At 32.7% G+C, this 22,854-nt stretch overlaps 2 protein-coding genes across 2 annotated transcripts in view; both read right to left on the bottom strand.

The window, feature by feature from the left end:
• LOC141396489 (diphthine methyltransferase) overlaps positions 1-22,471 on the bottom strand; it is an 88,058-nt gene extending 65,587 nt beyond the window's left edge. Inside the window, exon 1 of the mRNA XM_073971987.1 lies at positions 22,311-22,471. The gene's annotated coding sequence lies outside the window, so the exon portion shown is untranslated. The remainder of the gene's footprint in view (positions 1-22,310) is intronic.
• Positions 12,605-22,130, bottom strand: LOC141396490 (uncharacterized). Its single transcript, XM_073971988.1, has one exon. It carries the CDS (start codon positions 21,538-21,540, stop codon positions 20,650-20,652), a length of 891 nt encoding a protein of 296 aa, XP_073828089.1. The 5' UTR covers positions 21,541-22,130; the 3' UTR covers positions 12,605-20,649.
• Positions 22,472-22,854: the final 383 nt, after the last annotated feature.

The following is a 22,854-nucleotide window of genomic DNA, read 5'->3' as shown; positions in this document are numbered from 1 at the left end:
AATCTGACACCGAAAGAAATATGTTAGTCCAATTTGAATGAATGAACGATATTTTGTTCGAGAATTCATTCAATGAATATTTTTTGGTACTTTTTTATGAGAAGTTTTTTCTTATCAAACGTGATTCGTTTTATAAAAGTATTTGCCACAAAATAAAACACGAATTCACTGAACACCTGTTGGTTGGATGTAGTGTGTAATGTTACATTTACGAAATCGAGTGGATATCAACTGTCAATTCCTTTGTGTATACGTTAATTGAAATCTCATCTGAAATCCATTGGATTTCATTTGAAGTTTAAGCAATGGAATTGACAGTTGAAATCGAGTGGATTTCAAAAATGTAAACCAAGCATAATGGTACGTTTATATATAACCGGATTTAACTAACCCACTGGGTTTCAAATGTCAATTCCATTGCTTATATTTCAAATAAATTCTCATAAAGAAGGTTAACCCTGCAAAAAGCTATAACATAAACATGGCCTAAGGCTATGTTTACACCAAATCTAACCCAAAAAATGAGTCACAGAATTCCACTATAGGTATTATTAACCATTATTATTATTATTAACCATTTAATGAAGTAAATGAACAAAGCTTAAGCAGGGTTTAAAATGCTAACGCCATATTAGCAAAAGTACCGAATATTTGCAGCTTTGCCTGCTAAAATTTCTCCGAAATATGTATGTTTAAGGGCTGTTTACACCATCTATCAATGTCATATTTCTTTCACCCATTCGACATTCTCTATGTTTGTCAAAATTGACGTCATCCATACAACTTTCAATTTGTGCGTTCATACCTGCAAGAGTTATTTTCGTATGACATAACCTAAAAATATAAAAACAGCTGTTTTTGTCATTATTTACATTTATTGTTGAGTTGCAATTTTGCGCAAATTTTAATTTTGGTTAAAGGAAACTGAATTGGTAGAATTGGTGTTTGGAGTTATAGAGGCATTCATGTTTTTGCCAGCAAACAATCATTTCAAAGACTGCTTCTTTCGACCAATCGATCTGAAAATAACATTATAAACGCCATTTATTTACTTTACTGAATATTTAAATATACATACCTTTCTATTTTCTTTTTTAAAAGATTTTGTTTTTCATTTTTTGTTTGAGAATGTCAGAAAACAACTGATAAATTTATGTTTACATACGAGAATGCCGTATCAAATAGAGCGCTCCCTAAATGAAAAATTTACATATGAGTTGCCAAATCATTTTGATAGATGAAAATTTTCATAGTGGTTACACTATGTGTACAACATTCGCAGGTAGAAAATTTGGCATCTCATACGACATTGATAGATGGTGTAAACAACCCTTTAGCAACAAAGAACAACGGCAACACGTAGCGACAAATTTCACAAAAATATTGCTAGCGATGCTGATGCTATTTGATATTGTTGCTATAATAAAAAAGCATCATACACGCATACTCATATTTTGCAGCACACATGATCAACACATATCAGAGAAGAGAATAAGCAACAAAGTTTCAACGGCTTACCATGTTTTCAGCAAGCAATTGTTTTTGAGATCAGGGTTACCAGTGTAATGCATTAAAAATCACGAAATAATTAATTCCACTTTTTCATTCAAAGGACATGTGAATTTTTGGTGAAGCCGTTCAAAATATATATATATATATTTTTTTTTTTTAAACAATAATAATTAGTATTCTTTAGGTTCTACCATATTATGGGGGCATTTTGACATTAAATGACACCTTTTTTATTACTGCGTTGGCAACCCTAATCACTAAAAACACCCTGTGTGGCTAATTCGCTGCGACGAATGGTCAGCCGACTGCTAAATATGTAGCGTGGTTGTCGATTATGCCTAACGAAAAAAAGATTAGGCGTAAAAAACGAAATAAGCAAACATGTACAAAAATAAATATGCTTATTTAGCAAATTCGGTTGCTTATTTAGTCGTGTGTGTGAATATTGTGTAGAAGTTGAAGTGTACAGCTAATGCTAATTTTTTTAGATGCTGGCTTTTAAACCCTGAGCTTAAGTTCTCAATTTTAATGTGTCTGTGAAATGAATGGCCTATTAAGTTTAAAACAAGTGTTTTAATAATGTTGAGGTAATGTTTACATCAAACGGGATTTAGAAAAAATCTCCCTTTAGCCAATTCCATAAAATATAAAAGCATGTTTGCATTTGTTTCAATTGTCAATTCCATTTAAACAACTGGTCTGCTCCTTTACTTTTGGAAATTGTAAAACCGGCAAAAGTAGAAAAAGTTGTAAAATGCTCCAATATGAATTGTATGGTGTCAGAAGTAAAGGAACGCTTTTCGAGTAAAAAGTGTCAAAACTTGAAGATTCTTGCACGTAAAGGAACAGAGCTAACGTTAACTGATGGTACGTTTATATATAACTGGTTTTGATTCCATTGCGTATACGTCGAAAGAATATACTATTATAGTGCGCTTACATATAACAGGATTTATCAGCGCACTGTATTTCAAATATCAATTCTATTTCGTATACATTAAATAAATTCTCATAAATTGTTTTGTTACATCTAACCAGATTTAAAGTAGAAAGTAGAAAAAGTTGTAAAATGCTCCAATATGAATTGGATGGTGTCAGAAGTAAAGGAACGCTTTTCGAGTAAAAAGTGGCAAAACTTGAAGATTCTTGCTCGTAAAGGAACAGAGCTAACGTTAACTGATGGTACGTATATATATAACTGGTTTTGATTCCATTGCGTATACGTCGAAAGAATATACTATTATAGAACATTATAGAATATACAATTATCAATTCTATTTCGTATACATTAAATAAATCCTCATAAATTGTTTTTTTTTACATATGTATAACCAGATTTAATAAACCCACTGGGTTTCAAATGTCAGTTTCATTGCGTATACGTCAAATAAACCTTTATAAAGAAGAAAAAAGATATAACATTAACCCGTAAAAAAGCTACAATGTAAACATGGTGTAACTCGGCAGTATGCTCTAATGTAAAAAAGAGCTTCGTTCCCGTACTTTTTAATAGTAAAACTCGTAAAAGAGAGAACTGTAAAAAATTGTCTCACACAAAAGTTTTTTTGAAATAGTTCGGGAACGGAAAAATGGAAAATACGTCAAAAAAAACTGGAACAAATGTCAAAGTCGGCGTATCAGCCAATCAGAATCCGGCAACCCTGTTACTATTTTTTACACGCTCAAATTTGTCGAGTAAAAAGTTTTTAAAGACAGTGCCATTCAGCGTCATTTTTGTTCAAAGAGATGTGAACATTTTACAACTTTTTTGTGTACGGGAACGGGTTTTCGGGTAAAATGTGTAAAAGTCGTAAACATTGTAAAAACTTTTTAGTTCTGGAACACAGCTAAGGTGTTATTTACTCACAAACATGGCACAATTATCCGGATTTAACCAACCCACTGAGTTTCAAATGTCAATTCCATTGCTTATATTTCAAATAAATCTTCATAAAGAAGGTTAAACCTACAAAAGGCTATAATATAAACATGGCCTAATACATGCAAGGCACATTAGGCCTGTCTGGTTACCCTAAATTTGTACAAATTGTTGCTGGAAGTCGTCTGTTAACACAAAAATCCAGCAAAAAAGAGCGATTCGAGAGAGACATTTTGACAGTTCTATTACTGAGAGTTTGCAAGTTGTTGCTGGACAAAATTTCTTCATGCAGCCACTTGCAACTCTTCTTCTTCCTGAAAACAATAAAGCATCTGTTTTTGTTTGGTGATTTGCGTTTGTGCAAATTGAAAACAATTTTATTGTGAAAATAGCAAGCGTAATTGTTTTGATTTTTTGGAAAACAGTGTTGCAAAATGAAAAATGCCTTTTTTGGGACATTTTATTTTTTATTTTGTAATTCATGCATCTACCTTACATAAATGTGCCTTGACATGTACCACACCAAAACCAGGGGTTTTTTTCTTGTTCTATGAAAATTTGAAATGAAAAATATTTCCTTTATAATTTTTTTCATTTGACAGTTTATTCCTTTATAAAAGTTTTCATTTCACTTTTTCATAGAAACAGAATTGAGCCCCAGGCAAGATCTATTTAACAGGTCACGTAAGTAGCACAACAACAACTCTATTTTGGCCGAAAACTCTTCAATATGTCAAAATGTTTGTTTACGTTTTCATACAATTTATTCACAATAACAAAATATTTGACATATTGAAACCAATCAGCTGGCCGTTTTACGCCACCTTATAATTTCATCATGGTCCCAGGTGATTACCATTCTAGTTGTCAAAATTCATTATTGTGAATACAAAACGTAAACTAGCAATTCACAATTATACAGGTACCACCCCAAAAACAGATGATTATCATTCTAGTTGTAGAAATTAATTATTGTGAATACAAAACGAAACAAGCAATTCATAGTACAGCGTTATTGTGAACAAATTTTGATGTTTAGACTGATTTTGAGCAACTGAACACCTTGTTATTCCGCCAGGCTCACAAGTCATATACTGGCTGTATGAAACCGTTGTCCTGCCCATCTTAACCTATGGTGGACTTATTTGGTGGCAAGCGATTTGGAATAAAGCGTTACCTTTCAAAAGCACTTCTTAGGACGTCCTGGGAGGACGGCTTTTAGGCTCCGAGAGTCAGGATCTTGGCGAACCTCTCACTTCGGACATGCTAAATTCTTATACTTAATAGACAATCACCTTGAAATTAACGTCAAGTGTTGTTTTCGTCGCGATGTACACCCCCACTACTGTCTTTAATTGGGTTAGCCAAATTTCCCCCTTTTTTTGGTCTCGTCTACCTCATCGTCCCCCTTTTCTTTTTTACTGTCACAGTTTCCAGGGATTCAGGTTTGTTCCTAAAATTTTCTAGTAGGGACAAATGGACTGAAGGCAATTCTCCTATGGGCAGTTTGGCAATATACACAGATGGTTCCAAGTTGGAGGTGGATGGATTAAACATTAATTTTAGATTAATGATAGCTGCGCGCAGAAGGACGGGGGTTCGATTCTCCGGCCAGGCAACATCAAACATTTTTACAACGGTGGCAAAATACCCCTCAGTAATGTTGGCGACATTTCTTGAGTATTTCAGCCTTGAAAAACTTCTCCACAAGTGGTGTCTTAAGACACTCTATTCGGACTCGGCGATAAACAGTAGGTCCCATATCATTGAGCTAAATATGAATCGGGGTGCACTCATTGATATGAGAGAAGTCTCCCTTGTCCCGTATGGGATGTTGTGGGACAATGTTTATTGATAGCTGCAACGTCTTTCAGGCAGAGATTCTAGTTATCAGGAAAGCAGCAGAAATAGAAAAAGACTTGATAGCAACCTAACAGGGCCGTTGACTATATATGTCGATAGTCAAGCGACTCGCAAGTCCCGGACCATAAATTCTCGTGCTATACCTGCTGGCAGGAAAGTTCTGTACGATGTACACATCTATATCGAGAAAGTACATCGTAGATGAATATCTAAAGCAATGTGGCATGTGGTCTCTCGACGCAGAACAATCTATCTCCTATCACTCGACAAGTTAGGGATGAGTGAGAGTGAGAGCAGAGTGAGATCTCCAACTTCAAAATTGGATGACAGTGACATTGACTACTTTAGGCCAGAATAAGGCAATGGGTCTTTCGTGAGCGTAAATTCACTCTCGCTGACAACTTTTGTAGACCAGAGCCGAACAGCCATTTGTCGCTGGTTACGAAGATTTTCTGCAATTCACACACATACGATCCGAACGCAAAGAACGAGCGTGCAAGAGAGAGCAAATGGTTTGATTTGTTTTTGTTTTGTTCCTTGCGTGCATACTATCTTACTAAGGAAGAGAGCATTCGTACGGTGAATTGTAATTTAAATTAAAGGCGGTCGCTTACCATGCTTTATGCTATGTGAAGACGTAGATAACTGGGTTTAAAATGCAAACTCCATATAAGCAAAAGCATCGAACATTTGCAGCTTTGCCTGCTAAAATTTCTTCGAAATATGTATGTTTAGCAACAATGAACAACGGCAACATGTAGCAGCACATTTCACAAAAATATTGCTAGCGAAGCTAATGCTATTCGATATTGTTGCTATAATAAAAAAGCATCATACACGCATACTCATATTTTGCAGCACACATGATCAACACATATTCGAAAAGAGAATAAGCAACATATGTAGTTTAACGTCTTAGCCAGGTTTTCAGCAAACAATTGTTTTTGAGATCAGGGTTACCAGTGTAATGCATTAAAAATCACCATATTATTAATTCCACTTTTTCATTCAAAGGACATATGAATTTTTGGTGAAGCCTTTTAATATTTTTTTAATTTTAAACATAATAATTTGTATTTTTTATGTTACACTATATGATGGAGGTATTTTGACATTAAATGTCACATTTTTTATTACTGCGTTGTCAACACTACTCACAAAAACATCCCTCGTTGTCTATCGGCTTCAACGATTGGTTAGCCGAGTGGTAAAAATGTAGCGTGGTTGTCGATTATGCCTAACGAAAAAAGTTTAGGCGTAAAATACGAAATAACCAAAGATGCACAAAAAGTAAATATGCGTTCGTATGCTAAACGGCTAAATGTGTGAGTCAATTTTGTGTAGCTAATGCAAATGTTTTTAACTGCTGGCTTTTAGGCCCTAATATATTATAAGATAGGAAAAGTCAATTGTGAAAAATTAACTGTAGAGGGAGTTAACCTCTGTTGCTACGATATCATAGCAAAGATGTCAATATTACAAGATAGGAAAAGTCAATTGTGAAAAATTAACTGTAGAGGGAGTTAACCTCTGTTGCTACGACATCATAGCAACATTCTGTTAAACGAAAACTGTTACTCATTGGAATATTGACAAGAAAAACATTAAAACTCAAATTTTACGGCGTTGACTTTTGTTTTTTTATTAAATAAAAAATAATAAATAGTGAAGAAATAAATTTCAGCCACAAAACACGACGTTAATGTTTTCTGCCGCGAGAAATGGGTATCAAAAACGATTGACATTGCTGTTATCTATTCCAGTGAGTTGTGTAGCCATCTGTAACCAAAATGTGGAACTATTAGCATATGTTTTTGGAAAATGCATTTGTTCGGGTCTTTATTGCTTTACGTCTTTGATCATAGCAACATTCTGTTAAACGAAAACTGTTACTCATTGGAATATTGACAAGAAAAACATTAAAACTCAAGTTTGACGGCATTCGCTTTTGATTTTTTCATTAAATGAACAATAAAAAAAGAAAAGAAATAAATTTCAGCCACAAAACACGACGTTAATGTTTTCTGCCGCGAGAAATGGGAAGCAAAAACGATTGGCATTGCTGTTATAAATTCCAGTGAGTTGTGTAGCCATCTGTAACCAAAATGTGGAACTATTAGCATATGTTTTTGGAAAATGCATTTGTTCGGGTCTTTATTGCTATACGTCTTTGCCAAGAATACTCACGTTTCCATCATTGCCGTGTCGTCATTACCGTGCGTATTTTCTAACTACGGTAATGACAAAAAAATGTCCATCGCTAATTAATGCATAAAATTTTCTTATAAAACAGTATAAACCAAAAATATTTATTTTAACCAATTTTCGCACTTCGCCGTTTTGACCCAAAAAAACAAGCCTTTTCGCAATATTCACCCATGTACATCAGTAGTGCGATTCCTAACACATTTTTTGAGTTACCGACAAAAATCGGTAAAATTTAAACGCAAAATTATTAATGAAAAGTTCAAATAAAAGTTGGCAACACTGTTGCTATCAGTAGAACTTTACGACTGCTTTTTATTCGTCGCTAACTTACCGAAAAACATCGGTAATTACTGAAATTATAAGCATTTTAATTTTACCGATAATAGTCGGTAACTCAAAAAATGAGTTAGAGACCAAAAAAAGAAAAATTTTTTGGAACTCCTTACCCCTATTATGTTCATTTTATCCAAAAACCTTATATGTATATAACATATTATGGCGAGATCGGTTAACGTTAACCCGAGGGGCCAAAGGTGAATTTTCACAAACGTTTTCTAAAGGCCGCAATTATGGTCCAATCGATGAAAAAACTTTCATTGTTCTCGTTAAAAAAACGAGATAAAACGAATCCTAAAAAATTGTGAAGATTGGATCGGATTTTGGAAATCTCTTCGTCTTCATCTTTCACCCAACACAAAACATTCATCATAGCTAACCTCATCACCGTTTTCAACATCAATGTGTAGCTCTTAATACCCTATCATCATGATAACCTTATCATCATAATCTTCAACTTATCCAGGATGAATACAATGGATCAACGGTCACCGAGTGAAGCAGTCACACACACCATTAAGCCTTAAACACATCCAACGTTTGAGTAAAGTTTTATGCCATTTCTGATAAATGAATGAAGGACAAAGTGCTGCCAAGTTTCAATTTATCTTTATTCTTCTACCAGAAACGACACAAAACTTTGCTCAAACGTTGGATGTGTTTTGGGCTTTAGACGGCTGCGCGTCCTTAAACCAAACCTAATCTATCGGGTATGTTCTGAGACACACTTCACACCTCAAGCATTTTGTTCACCCCATTTAAGGCCTCGGCACATAAGAAGCATGGCAGCATTGCTTAAGACATATCTGATAAAAGACTAAAGACCATGTTCGACCTAATAAAAAGAGTTCAGAATCACATTTGAATTAGGTCGAACTTGGTCTTTAGTCATTTACCAGCATGGCAAGGATGCCATGCTTCTTATGTGTCGAAGCCTTTAAGGGCTGGGTACATAAGCTACCTTGCTTACTTCTGATAAAAGAATAAAAAAGAAAAGGGCAACCCAGTTCGAAATTTCCTCGGCTTTCTTTATTCTTTTATTTTTATTATGTAAAAAATGAAGCAGGAAAGCATTTAAGGCCTGCGTACATAAGCTGCCTTGCCTGATTGCCTTGCTTTCCTGCTTCTTTTCTGACATAATAAAAATAAAAGAATAAAGGCCGAGCAAATTTCGAACTGGGTTGCCCTTTTCTTTTTTATTCTTTTATCAGAAGCAAGCAGGGTAAGCAGGCAAGGCAGATTATGTACTCACCCCTTTACTCTTCTTTTTAAATACCCTAATATATCTTAGCCCCAAGAAATTCGCAAAACTATGAGTAAATAGGGTGAACAAAATGTTTGAGGCGTGAAGTGAGAGGTGAAGTGTGTCTCAGAACATACCCGTATACTTCATATAGAAAGATAATGCCCTCGCTGTAACTAAAAACTCTTTCTGGCGAACATATTTTTTTAATTAATATCCTAATTTACCATTCTCGTATATTTATAAAAGCCGTCTACAATATTCTTTATTTGTAGATATAATATAATCAAACCCATTAAATTATAACATTAAAGCCCACTTAGCAATTTCCAATTACAAGAAAAAAACGCCAAATTGACATCACTATCAATAACGGCTAAAATACCAGACAAACTCACATACACGCAACCAAAGTAATAGCCATGACGCAGTAATGTGGAGTAATGGATGGCAATGACTGCTGAACAAAACAAAAAAGGGGTTGTGTGTATATCACAAAAAAGGATTAACTTCCAGTGCTGCCAGACACACTCATTCCAACGAAAGTTTCTCTTCTGAGAAAATACGTCATGTGTGAGTGTGTCTGAGCGTTGTGTGTAGAATAAATAGTAATGAGTGGAGTGGAATCACATTGGCAGGGGTGTTAACACATTACAGGATTATATACCAGTAGATATGGATGTGTATGTTTCATACATATGTATATGCGAAACGCGCGTTTATTGTATTATGTTATGGGTGTGTGTTCATGTGAGGACATTTTCCCTACACTCATACATACATAAACACGTATGCATGTGAATATGTGTATACCATTTCCTGTTTCTAACACCACAACTGATGGCATTTTTGCTAGAAAAATCGAAATGATTTACTTTGTCCTTTCGAAAAACTAGAAATGTCGTATACATACAAATATATTTTTTAAGGCCATATAGCATAGATTTATGATACATACTATAATCAATGTGTATGTTTGTATGTACACACATGTCCTGTCTGTATGTAGTTAAACTACTTGACACTTAATTTTTGTTTGATTTGAAGGATGTTAAAATGACAAGATTTTATTTGAAAATAATTGTTTCGATGGGAATTATTTGGAAATAAAAATTTACGCGCGTTTTTAGCCATTACAGGATTTTGAATTGGAACTGTTGTGAAAAATTGCATTCTCAATAGATAATATCCACAACATTTGCTATGTGGATAACAGCATTTTCAATAGAAAAGGTTGTGGATAACAGCATTTTCAATAGAAAATGTTGTGTATAACACCCTTTTCAATGGAAAATGTTGTGGATAACACCATTTTCAATGGAAAATGTTGTGAATAACTGCATTTTCAATGGAAAATGTTGTGGATAACAGCATTATCAATAGAAAATGTTGTGGATAACAGCATTTTCAATAGAAAATTTTGTGGATAAAAGCATTTTTTAATGAAGCGTTTCACGAGACTATATTCTGCCCGACTTGTTCCGTTCCAAAGATTCCATATGCCTTGGTATTATTACCAAAATTAAAAATTGGTGTTTGTTGTTCCAATTCTGCTTTGTTATTTGATATACTCTGAAGATGCAATGTATACTATTGCGAAATACAGTCGGACCTCGATTGTCCGTGATGGTCGGGACCGGAGGCATTACGGATAATCGATTTTCCCGGATAATGGAGGCAATGCTTTTATGCAGTTTTTGAGGATATTTTTAAGTAAAAATGACATAATATTGTACAATAATATGAAAATCTGCAATTTTTATTAAATTTGTTACGGTAATCCACCTAATTTTAAAAGGATACATAATATCATCATCATCAGATTCATCTAAATTGACTTTGTCCCATGGTTTTTGTGATACCATAAATACACAAATTGTGTAATGCGTGCAGTTTTCGTTTGTTTACCTTTTGTTTGCTTAATCAGATTAATTAGAAAGTGTGTTTTTACTCCCGGGCAATGAAGTTTATAACAAAAAATAGAAGAAATGGAAAAAAGTCCAAAATTTATTTTCTATCACGGATAATGGAGGTTCCCGGATAATCGAGGTTCAACTGTATTGATAAAAATAAATAAATAAATAAATAAATAAATAAAAATCCCCGAATGATGACCTCAAGCTCAAAAAATACATACTCATCTATTTATTTAAAAGCATTTTCAATGGAAAATGTTGTGAATAACAGCATTTTCAATGGAAAATGTTGTGGATAACAGCATTTTCAATGGAAAATGTTGTGGATAACAGCATTTTCTATGGAAAATGTTGTGGATAACAGCATTTTCAATGGAAAATGTTGTGAATGACAGCATTTTCAATGGAAAATGTTGTGAATAACAGCATTTTCAATGGAAAATGTTGTGGATAACAGCATTTTCAATAGAAAATGTTGTGGATAACAGCATTTTCAATAGAAAATGTTGTGGATAACAGAATTTTCAATAGAAAATGTGGTGGATAACAGCATTTTCAATGAAAAAAAAATTTGGATTACACTTTGCCAAACTTTCAACTTAGTTTTGAAATTTTTTTCATTACTACGCCCTCTGATCCAAGATTCTCCCCCCAGCGCAATCTTTCAATAAAATACGTACACACCAAAGTTTTTTTAAAAATGTGAATGCAACTTTATTCATAATTTTTGTTGTTGTTTAGAAAGTGTACAGTTATTATTATTTATAATAATAATTATTATTAATAATTATTTGTTTACTTCAAATACAATTACATATGTATTTAATTTTTGAAATTAATGATTACATTATAATTATATAAATAAAACAATTTTTATTTTAAATTTTAAGTTTATAATATGATAATTTTCTCTTGCTACATTTTCAGCATTTGTTTTATTTTAATTAAAAATTTCCATATATTCTTTTAATTAATTTTGACTAGAACTAAATTATACAAGTGAAATTAAAAGAAAGAAAAAATAAAATATAAATGTTAAACATTATGAAAATACAAATTAAATCAATTTCTTTTTATTTTGTTTTAAAACTAAACAATATAATGTAATTATTTTTAATGTATATATGCATGTGTGTGTGGTTGTTTTTTATTTATTTTTTTTTTCTTTTGCTTGTATATATGCATTGCTTGTTTTACTTTTATGTTGTTTTCTTTTAATTATTTTACTTTGATTTTCTACAAGAATATATATTTTTTGTTGTTAATTTTTAGGCTGATCATGGTTTCTTTTTTATTTTGTATGGAGCTTTGTGAAATGAAGGAGGACAAAGGCTAGAGATTTTCCAAATAAATTAAATGATTTTTCAAATTACATTTTAGCAGTTATCTAAGAAGACAATATATTATATAAAATTAACACTTAAATAAAAAATATCAAAAGTTCTTATGCAGTATGACAAACATAATGATAAATAAAAAAATTATAGAAAAAATGATCGAGGATCAGTGTGTTAATACTAAAGCATTGGTGATGATATTGCCGCGCACCTAATGTATGTACTACGATTGTTGGTAAAATTGCATTTGCATGAAGTTTTACGATTTTAGAAACAGTTTCTGCAAATAATTATGGAACCTTATTTTGTAAAAAAAAATTACAATAAAGTTTCCATTTCATGTAGCATTTTGGTAAGGGAAGCTCTCCTGTTTAAAAGGATTAGAAAGATTTGTAAAAATTCCTGAACGTGGTTTCATTTGGGAATAGTATTAAATGTACGAAAAGAACAAAATTGTTGCTAATTTTCTTTAGGAAACGTTGCTTTCAACAACATTTTTAAGAAAAACCTATTCATTCAGTGTCGTTCTATATAAAATTGTTATCCACAATATTTCCTATTGAAAATATTGTTGTCCACAATATTTTCTATGGAAAACATTGTTATCCACTTTCAATGGAAAACATTGTTATCCGAGACATTTTTTATAGAAAATATAGTTTTCTATAGAAAACATGTTATCCACAACTCTTTCTATTGAAAAGATTGTTACCCACGAAAATTTTTATAGAAAACTTCATTATCCGATATATTTTATATAGAAAACATTGTTATTCACAACTTTTTCCTTAGAAAACGTTGTTATCCGGAAAATTTTCTTTTGAAAATATTATTATCTACCCCATTTTCTATAGAAAACATTCTTGTGCACAACTTTTTTATTGCAAATATTGTTATCCACGACTTTTTTATAGAAAACTTTGTTATAAGAGACGTTTTCTATACAAATCATTGTTATCCACAACTTTTTCTGTAGATAATATTGTTATCCGGAACATTATCTATTGAAAATATTATTATCTGCCCCATTTTCTATAGAAATTATTGTTATCCACGATATTATTTATAGAAAAATTCGTTATCCGAGGTACTTTCAATAGAAAACATTGTGATCCACAACTTTTTCTGTTGAAAATATAGTTATTCACGTCAGTTTCATTGTTATCCGCAACATTTTCTATTAAAAATATTATAATCTACGTTATTTCCTATAGAAATCATTTTTATCCGATACATTTTCTAAAGAAGACATTGTTATACACAACTTTTTCTATAGAAAACGTTGTTATGCGGAACATATTCTAATGAAAATATTGTTATCCACGTTATTTTCTATAGAAATCATTGTTATCCACGATGGTTTTTATAGGAAGCACTGTTATCCGAGGCATTTTCTATAGAAAACAGTGTAATCCACAACTTTTTCGATTGAAAATATTGTTATCCACGTCAGCTGCTATAGAAAACATTGTAATCCGGAACATTTTCCATTAAAAATATTATAATCCACGTTATTTTCTATAGAAATCATTATTATCCTCGATGTTTTTATAGGAAACATTATCCGATACATTTTCTAAAGAAAACATTGTTATACACAACTTTTTCTATAGAAAACTTTGTTATCCGGAACATTTTTTAATGAAAATATTCTTATCCACGTCATTTTCTATAGAAATCATTTTTATCCACGATATTTTTTATAGAAAGCTTTGTTGTCCGATGCATTTTCTATAGAAAACATTGTTATCCACATCATGTTCTATAGAAAACGTTGCAAATCCTGCCGTTCAGAATTGGAATCATGCTTTGAGCCTTCATCCTTATCCGATTCTTTTTTTTTTTTGTTATTTTGTGCTTTAACAACAATTTTCCTTTTTCAGATGCATTATTGATCATAAAACTCGATTCTAACGAGAAATTAATTAACAATTTTCTTTATCTAATCCTTGTCTTGGAAAAAATATAACTAAACTGGAAGTTATACGACAAATGAAGAAAAATATTTCTAAGGATGTTGTTTAGTGTGATATTATTATTATCTAAATGTATTATCTATCATTCATTTGTTTTTCTTATATATGTATGTATGAATGTATATCTGTATATATAAGTTATTAATTTCTTCTGTCTCTTATTCTTCTTCTCTTTTATAACTCTTTCAAAAAAGTATAAAAATTGTTATTATTAGTTTTGTTTTTGTTATAGTCTGTTAGATTCCCAATTGTTGTTGTTTTCATTCTCCAAGTTAACCAGTCCTTGTTTGTTGTTGCAAAAATATGTATGTTTGTCACAATAAAAAAAAAACTTAAAGAAAAACTTGTGCAAAAAGGTTTTGTTTTGGTTTGTGTTCCATGTAAAAAGGAATAGGGAGTAAGGGGGGTGAGAAATGTATGGTTAATGCCTTAAAATTTTGATACCCAAAGGTGTTGTTGCTGTTGTTAATACGAAGGAAGTGATTTGAATGAGTATAAGGAGCGTTAGGATATGCGCTGGTGGTAATGATGGCTGAAAATGTGTTTTAGCCGTGTGTAAAAGAAGTGTGAATGACTTTGGGTATGTAGGTATGTATGTGTTTTAATGTTTGGTGTCGTTTTTTTGTTGATTTTCTTGTAAAAAATTTACATATGCAAATTGTAATTGTAGTAGGTTCTACATATTGTTTGTTTTGTTGTTGCTGATTTTTTGTTTATTATTATTGTGATATTTTTCCTTATTTGTTTAAATATAATTGTAAGCCATACATGTATAATGCATGTGTTATAAAAATACTTTTTATTTATTTGTTGTTAATCTTAAAACGATTTATTTTCTTTTTTCTTGTTGTTGTTATAATATGTTAATGCTTCCTTTGTTGTTAATAGTATTTTATTTTTATTTTTCATATATTTGATTTGTTATTATAAAGATTTCTTATTTGAGGCAAAGTATTACTTTAAGTTCTAGCTTTGCGCGTTATTTTTTCCTTTAATTTATTATTTCTATTATTATGTTATGTATGTATATATATTAGTATTTATGTATATATATGGTTTCCTTTTTATTATTATATATTTTTTGTTTTTACTACTTCTTCTACAAAATATTTACTTATTTTCTCCATACTCAACTACATGATTACTTCTCTTCTTGCATTAATTTGTATTATTATTATATATGAATATGTTCATTTCTTTTTTTTTTAATTTCTATTTCTGATTTTTAAATGGTTGGTTGGTTTTGGACTTATTTTGGTTGTCCACTTTTTACTACCACCAAATTTGGTGATTGATTTTTTAATTGATTTTTTTGTATTTTTTTCTCATTATATTTTTTTGCCTTTTAACTACTGCTACGAACTACAGTTCATTTTATATGTGTCATTATTTCTATTATTATTATGCTGTTTTTTGTAATATATACCTTTCTTTGTGTGTGTGTTTCTTAAAAAAAAAGTTAAAAATTAATAGAAAATTATGGTATTTTTAGTTTGTTTTTAATCAAGAAGTAGAGATGGCAATGTTCTAAATTGGTGATTGCTTAGGGGAAAAGAGATAAAATATGTGTACCATTAGAATCAAATGCTTCTTTAACATTCCTCTTTCGATGAGACACATTATTATCGTATTAAAGTGTAAGTGTATATATATATACCCTTTTCTTTTCTCTCTTGAGTTCACTATTTTTTGTTTCTACTCGGCCTAGGCCAGATGTGGAAGTGTGCAAGGTACATTTTAGGGTCTTCAATGAGGCGAAACTCATAACATTTTAAACAAGTGGAAGACCTATAAACGTTTGTATGTTTTTCATTGTTTTGAATCGATCAATTAAGAGTGACAACTCGCCTATATTTTTAGAGAATATTGTCTGAAAACTTACCCAAACTCCTTATTTTGAAGATATTTTTAACATTTCCTATAGAACATTTTGTTATATAATGGCAATTAATTTTGAAAAGAACAATAGATATTCGATATTTTGTCGAGGGTTGCTCTTCTGTTCAAAAGTATTAAAGAAAAAAGATTTTTAACAATTTTTGAACAAGTTTTTTTGAGAATGACATTATCACAATTTGTGGTTAATTTTCGTTAGGAAACCCTTTTTATAGAACCGTAGTCATTTATAACATTTTTTATAGAAAACATTGTTATAGGCAACATGTTCTATATAAAAAATTGTTACTCGCAAAATGTTCTATTAAATATTGTTATCCACAAATTTTTGTATTATTATTAAAAATATTTTCCACAATTTTAATGGATAACAAATCCATAATACTTGTAATAAAAATGTTATTATAAACAACATTTTTTATAGAAAATATTTTTATACACAACTCTTTTAACAAAAAATATTATTCTGCACAAAATTTTCTATAGAAAATAATCCGAAACATTTTCAATTCAAGCTATTATTATCCACAACATTTCCTATAGAAAGATTATTTTCCACTTTTTCTAAGGAAACACTATTATCCACACTATTTTCTTTAGAAAAAATTATTATCCACATCATTTTTATAGAATATATTATCCACAAGTTTTTTTTTAACAGAAAATATTTTTATCCAAAACATTTTCTATAGAATATATTATCCCAAACGTTTTCTATAGAACAAAACATTGTCCACAATATTTTAATAGAAGCCTTAATATGACTTTTCAAATATGGGAAAAACTTTCAGCAATGTTGAATTTGATATTTAGAAATTTTTACTACCTTCGAGATATTCATAATCGATTGTGTATGTATATCGAGGAGTGGTAGCCAATGATTAGGGACTAGCGCCTTACGGATCATTGCCAACCGTTATTGAAATCGACAACTCAATTAAGCCACCTCTGTGTAACTTTATGTGGCATCTATAACAAAAATATATGAATGAGGCTAGCCAGATTTGGTTTAATGAACTCAGCTGAAGGTATCAAAGGAAATCTGATCCCAATCCTCTTAAAGCGAAAAAACACAACTTTACTTTTCATGAAGAAATCCGACCTGAAACTAATTTTGGGAATAATTACAGATCACTGATATCTGTGGCTTCTAAATGAAAGAGATGAGGGTCAACAGACTACTACAGGTGATACGAAGATGATGAAAAAAAAACAGAGACAATCGAGCTCTTATTATGTTGATGTCCAATGATCACAACCAAAAGATTGCAAATCATGGATAAACATACGAGATCCAATCTTCCTGAGGTTTAATGATATAAAGCTTTGTTGCGACTCATTTGTGGGGTATGGAAATATTAGTACGTTTACGGACTAAGCTCAAATCTCCATGGTAGGTCAAGAAGTTCTTATCACAAAACATTAATATTGTGTCTGGGAAGTCCATACTTCACGAAATATAAACTCCAAAGTTCTGAAAACAGTGAGCGATATAGTCTATCTTCGAATATGGCGTATGTTTGGAAGAACGATTATGATGTGTAAGGATTGAACCAAATCGAGGACTCCCATTAATAGCCATAGTGTGGTGCCGTAGGTTTTTTTACAACTGCGAAGACTACTTGCTGTAAAAATGTCAAAGCGATCCTAGGCATGTCCCTAAAGTGAACAGTTTTGGAAGTACCCGAAGATGTTTTGCAATATGGTCTATGTTACAAGAAATTTTACAAAGTTTCGGCCAAATCGGTTACTAAATCGGTAAGTTTTGGAGCTCAACAGTCATTTGGAGTTGGTGCCGGCAGGGTAATTTAGAGCTTTTGGACCATTAACTCAGGAAGTATGGACTTGCTTCAGAAAAAATTACACCATTGTTGTTGTTGAAAGAAATTTAATAAAGTTTTGGCCAAATCGGATTCTCAATCGGTAAGTTTTGGAGCTCAACAGTCATTTGGAGTTGGTGCCGGCAGGGTAATTTAGAGCTTTTGGCCCATTAACTCAGGAAGTATGGATTTGCTTCAGAAAAAACTCTACCGTCGTGAAAGAGGCCGCGAGCACAACCTAGTGCAAAAATTGTATGACGATCCGACAAGAGTTCCTAAACTGCACTTGTGCTAACAATGTTGAAAATATATAGGGAAAGTAATCGAAGTGGTTCGATATAATCCATATTCAAAGCTACTCTAAGTTTGAACAAGAAATTACGGGGACCAAATCGGTTTTTGTACGCCCCAGCCAGCCAGCTAGACAGAAGGACGGACCGACACGGCTAAATCGATCCAAATTGTTAGAAACGGATTTCGTCCAACCATACTTTGGTCTAAAACCATTATTTCGATTAGACACATTATTATCGTATTAAAGTGTAAGTGTATATACCCATGTTAGCCTAAGGCTAAGAATCTAGAAAGTAGATATATGATTTTGTTGGGTCTTTTCTCTCTTGAGTTCACTATTTTTGTTTCTACTGGGCCTAGGCCAGATGTGGAAGTGTGCAAGGTACATTTTAGGGTCTTCATTGAGGCGAAACTCATAACATTTTAAACAAGTGGAAGACCTATAAAGGTTTGTATGTTTTTTCAATTCAATTTATTTTCAAATAGGGCCATAAATAGATAATAGAAACATCCACGAGAATTGTTTGAAAAACATCTACAATTCAAATTTAAATGTTTTTTGCTTTGAAGATTTGAATAAATAACAATGTGTGGGGCATATTTGAAAGTTACAAAAAAAAGTATTTTTCAAATTATCTTATTAAATTAAATATTCTTTATTAATAAACTGAGATATAGATATATGTATAAAGGACACTGGTTGCTAAAGAAAACAAGACTTAGAGAAGTGAATAAATTAAATAAAAAACTGACAAATTGACTTCGCCTTAGAGGGAGGCGGTCCCAGTAACAAAAAAAAAAAACAAATTTTGAGATACAAGTTCATTCTAATGATGCCTTACAGCTAACTACTAAAGATGTTAATAATATCCAAAAAAAAAAAAAAAAAAAAAATATTTTACTTATAGAAAACTTTCGAAGCCTTTTTACATCATTCAAAGCTAAGAAGAAGAACATCAAAAGAAATCATTTTGTTTTTAATTATTTGTTAAAGAATTTTGTGGGTAAACATTAAAAATTAATATTATTATTGATCTTTTTTGTTGTTGGTGTTGTAATCTCTTTGTTTTACTTATTTTGACAATAAATTTACGTTTTGGGAATTCCTGTCACTATTAGTGTTCTTTCAGATTTGTTTTGGCTTGGTACAGGATAGAAAGCGGCTTGCGTTAATCTCTTGAAATGTTGAAAAAACTCTGAACCTTAAGGTTGATGAAAGATGCAGCTCGTCAACGAAAACGACAATAAAACAATATTTTCTTCGCATTTGTTTTTTTTGGCTCCAATCGGCGTTTTGTTGTCATCCATAAACATCATACTCAATGGACGAACCGGACCGGACCCCCCACATCACCCACATCTCTCATTTATATGTTGTTGCCAAAATGCAATAGCTAGCCATTTTAAGTACTCCCATTAGAATATTAGAATGAAAAAGAAGCATTTCGAAAACTATTCCTACAGTTTTGAAAAGTTACACACAAAAATTGCATTGCCTTCTCTTAACTTCAAACCACAAACACATCATTTACAAAATATTGTGTAAAATTCTAAAATGACAACCCTTTTCTCGTTTTAGAAAAAGAGGGAGAATATGTGAGATTACAGTTATGTTGTAATCCTCTAAATGAAAAAGAGAGGTTTTTAAGGAAGCGATTTCATGGATATCAAATCCCCATCGTTTTGCTCCATCTCTAATTGAGAAGTAAAAACTCGTAAAAACTACATGGGATAAAGTTTAAAATGTCTTGAGGGCGTCCCTTCTTGATCACAACATCAAACTAAACTTTAAACCAAACTTAAGTATATATGGGTAGTAAGTAGTAGTAGAAGTGTGGGTTGTTTGGGGTGGTGGAGGTGCCTATTATTTCTAATGTGCTGGTGTTTTGTTTCTTGTTCTCTGAGTGTTGATTTTTGTGTCTTGGTGTGTGAGTGTATGTTCTTCTTAAATGTTGTTCATTTCTCTTTTTTTTTTTGTTAATAATATTTATATTTATATATGTAATGTTTGCTGTGCTGCCTGCCTGTGGCTGTCATCGTCGTCGTCTTCGTAGTTGTCGTCTAACAGTCCTTTAAACTTTCCCGCCCCCTCATTTCCTTTCTTCCTTAAGCTTTCGTACTAACTCTCTGATTTTGCGTCACACCGTAATATATGTGCCGCCTATTTCCCTGGGTCTTGAATTTTGTGCATAGCTTGCTTGAGGATGGTGGGGGCAGAAAAGTTCAAATTACTGTTGGGCGTTTTTGTTGTTGTTGTTTTTAGGCTTCAGTGCGTTGGCGCTCTTTTTCTTTCTAAGCGCGACTTTGATGGCGGCTCTTTTTGTTTCGTTTTTGTTTCTCGTCGTCGTATTCCTCTTTGATGCTCTTTTTTAGTAACCCTTAAGACGATCCTCCAGAGGCGGCTTAGGTATTTTGGGTTGTTTGGCACGCGCTACACGCATACGCTCAGCTGCTTTGGCCAAACGCTTTTTTCTCTCTTCGGGCGTTTCACTGGCCCGTCGTAATCGTTGACGAGCAGCATTTTTCATCAGTCTTAAGGTTCTTTGTACTTCATTTTCATTCTGACGTCGTATACGATTCGCCTCGGCATTCTTGGCCAGACGCAAGCGATACTCAGCTTCCGATTCCTTGGCGCGTTTCTCGCGCATCCTGGCGGCGTTACGCTCCAGTCTTCGTTGGCGGGCCTCCGGTGATTCGTTACTGCGGCGACGGGCGGCTTTTTGGGCTCGTGTTGACTGTGTTGTGGGTGTGCTGAGGGTATGATGCAGCGGATGTGCTGTGGTTGTGGTGTTCTGGCTGTTGTTGGCGTTGTGGGCGTTAGTCTGTTGTGGCAACTGTTGTTGCTGGCCCAGGGCCTGATGTTGGAAGGTATTCTCTAGATTAAGGGCTACAGCTGCTACTACAGTGGGATTGGCGACAGCGGCGGCAGCAGCGGAGGTGGAATTGTTATTGGTATTGGAGGCGGAGGCAGATGTTGTATTACTGTTGTTGGCGTTATTGTTAGTGCTGTTGTTTGCAGAGGAGGCGGCTGCCACTGCATTTGCTGCTGCTGCCGCTGCTGTGACCGTATAATTGTTGTAGTCTATAAGCCCCCTATTACTTGGGTACAGATGATGCATGGGATTATCATAATTGAGGTATTCGGGTTTTATTAAGAAGGGGTCGCGTGCGGACAGTGGTGCCGTGGGTGAGTTGAGGAAATACAGGCGGCTATGATGATCTGTCGTTATGCTCCCTCCACCTCCCACTCCTGTGGACATCTGTAGTGGTGGTTTGGCGATGTTGTATCAATCGCTGCTGTTTGTGTTTTATTATTTTTAGGCTTTGTTGCTTGCCTTTTAGTTCGTCGCCGTTTGTCTTCTTCGTCTTGTTACTTTACTTTTATTTTATTTTTTTTCTTCTTGCTCACTCTATACAACACTCACTACTACTTTACACTTTGGATTCGCGCTCGCAAAGCACATTATTCATCTCACATTTAATGCGATTTTCTCAAAGCACTTGTTTTCGTTTGTTTTCTTGTTTTGAAAAGTAATTTCTCCCAAAAGATTTTACACAAAATTTAACAAAAAAAACTTTGAGTAAACAATAAAAGCGACATAACTAATCAATATGGAAAAAATATTTCCAAAATCTGATTGGAAGGCAAAGAAAAAAGTGCGCAAACGTCATTTCCAATGAAAATCGCCAGCGACAGATGCAGGGTTGCATTGACAACGGCGTGTTTGTGAAAATAAAGTAGTGGCTTCAAGATGTTCAATTAATAAAAACACCAATAAAACAATTAATAAAATATTAAACAATTGCTCTAAATATTATGCAATGTAATATTATTGTATATTTTTGTTAACATTTCCATTGACAGTTGTAAAATTCTACTACTCAGTGATTCAACTGTGCGTGCAAATCTCTCACATGTAACATGTATGTATTTCTTTCCAGTTGTTTTGTTTACTACCACCACGCACATCAAATAAGAAATTTCACGTTTTTTTATTTCAGCATTTGTTTGATTCTTATTGGAACTTACCTTTTTGTTAAATATTCAAGTGAAATTAATTAGAATTCCCGCTTAAAGACTTCTCTGTCACTTTATTCCATAGAAAATATACAAATTTGTTGTTTTGTATGTTTTGGTATTTACGTTGGGTATGTTCAGTCTATAAAATGTCAAGAAATTTTTTGATTGTTGATTTGTTAAGAGAGTTGCCAGCCATCGAGGTATTTGTAGATATGAAGAGTTGTATTCGAAAGATAGATAGATGGCAGAAAAATAAAACGGCATTTACATTATCTCATTTTACCGTGATATACTGATCTATGAAATTATTGTACTTAAAGCTGTAAACAGATACAACGTTTGGGTAAAGTTTTGTGTCGTTTTGGCCGTTTTTACACTGTTGGGCATGATGCCGAAAAATTCAAATTCATTTGAAATATATGCCGGCAAACACTGGACTTTGGTATCGTCGTCGCCCTGTTGTTGTTGTTTTTTTCTCGACGCCCAACGCAAAACTTTAATCAAACGTTGTATCTGTTTTCAGCTTAAGGTCTGTTTCATTACCTTTTTAATG

This window comes from Musca autumnalis, unplaced genomic scaffold (assembly GCF_047663935.1).
Source record: "Musca autumnalis isolate F117 unplaced genomic scaffold, ASM4766393v1 scaffold_3, whole genome shotgun sequence".
Classification (NCBI taxonomy): domain Eukaryota; kingdom Metazoa; phylum Arthropoda; class Insecta; order Diptera; family Muscidae; genus Musca; species Musca autumnalis.
Note: the sequence above shows the minus strand (reverse complement) of the source record. Positions and strands in the feature narration are given on the sequence as shown.

Coding starts and splice junctions, on each gene's coding strand:
- LOC141396490 (XM_073971988.1), bottom strand. CDS start 21,540: ATGTCCACAGGAGTGGGAGGTGGAGGGAGCATAACGACAGATCATCAT.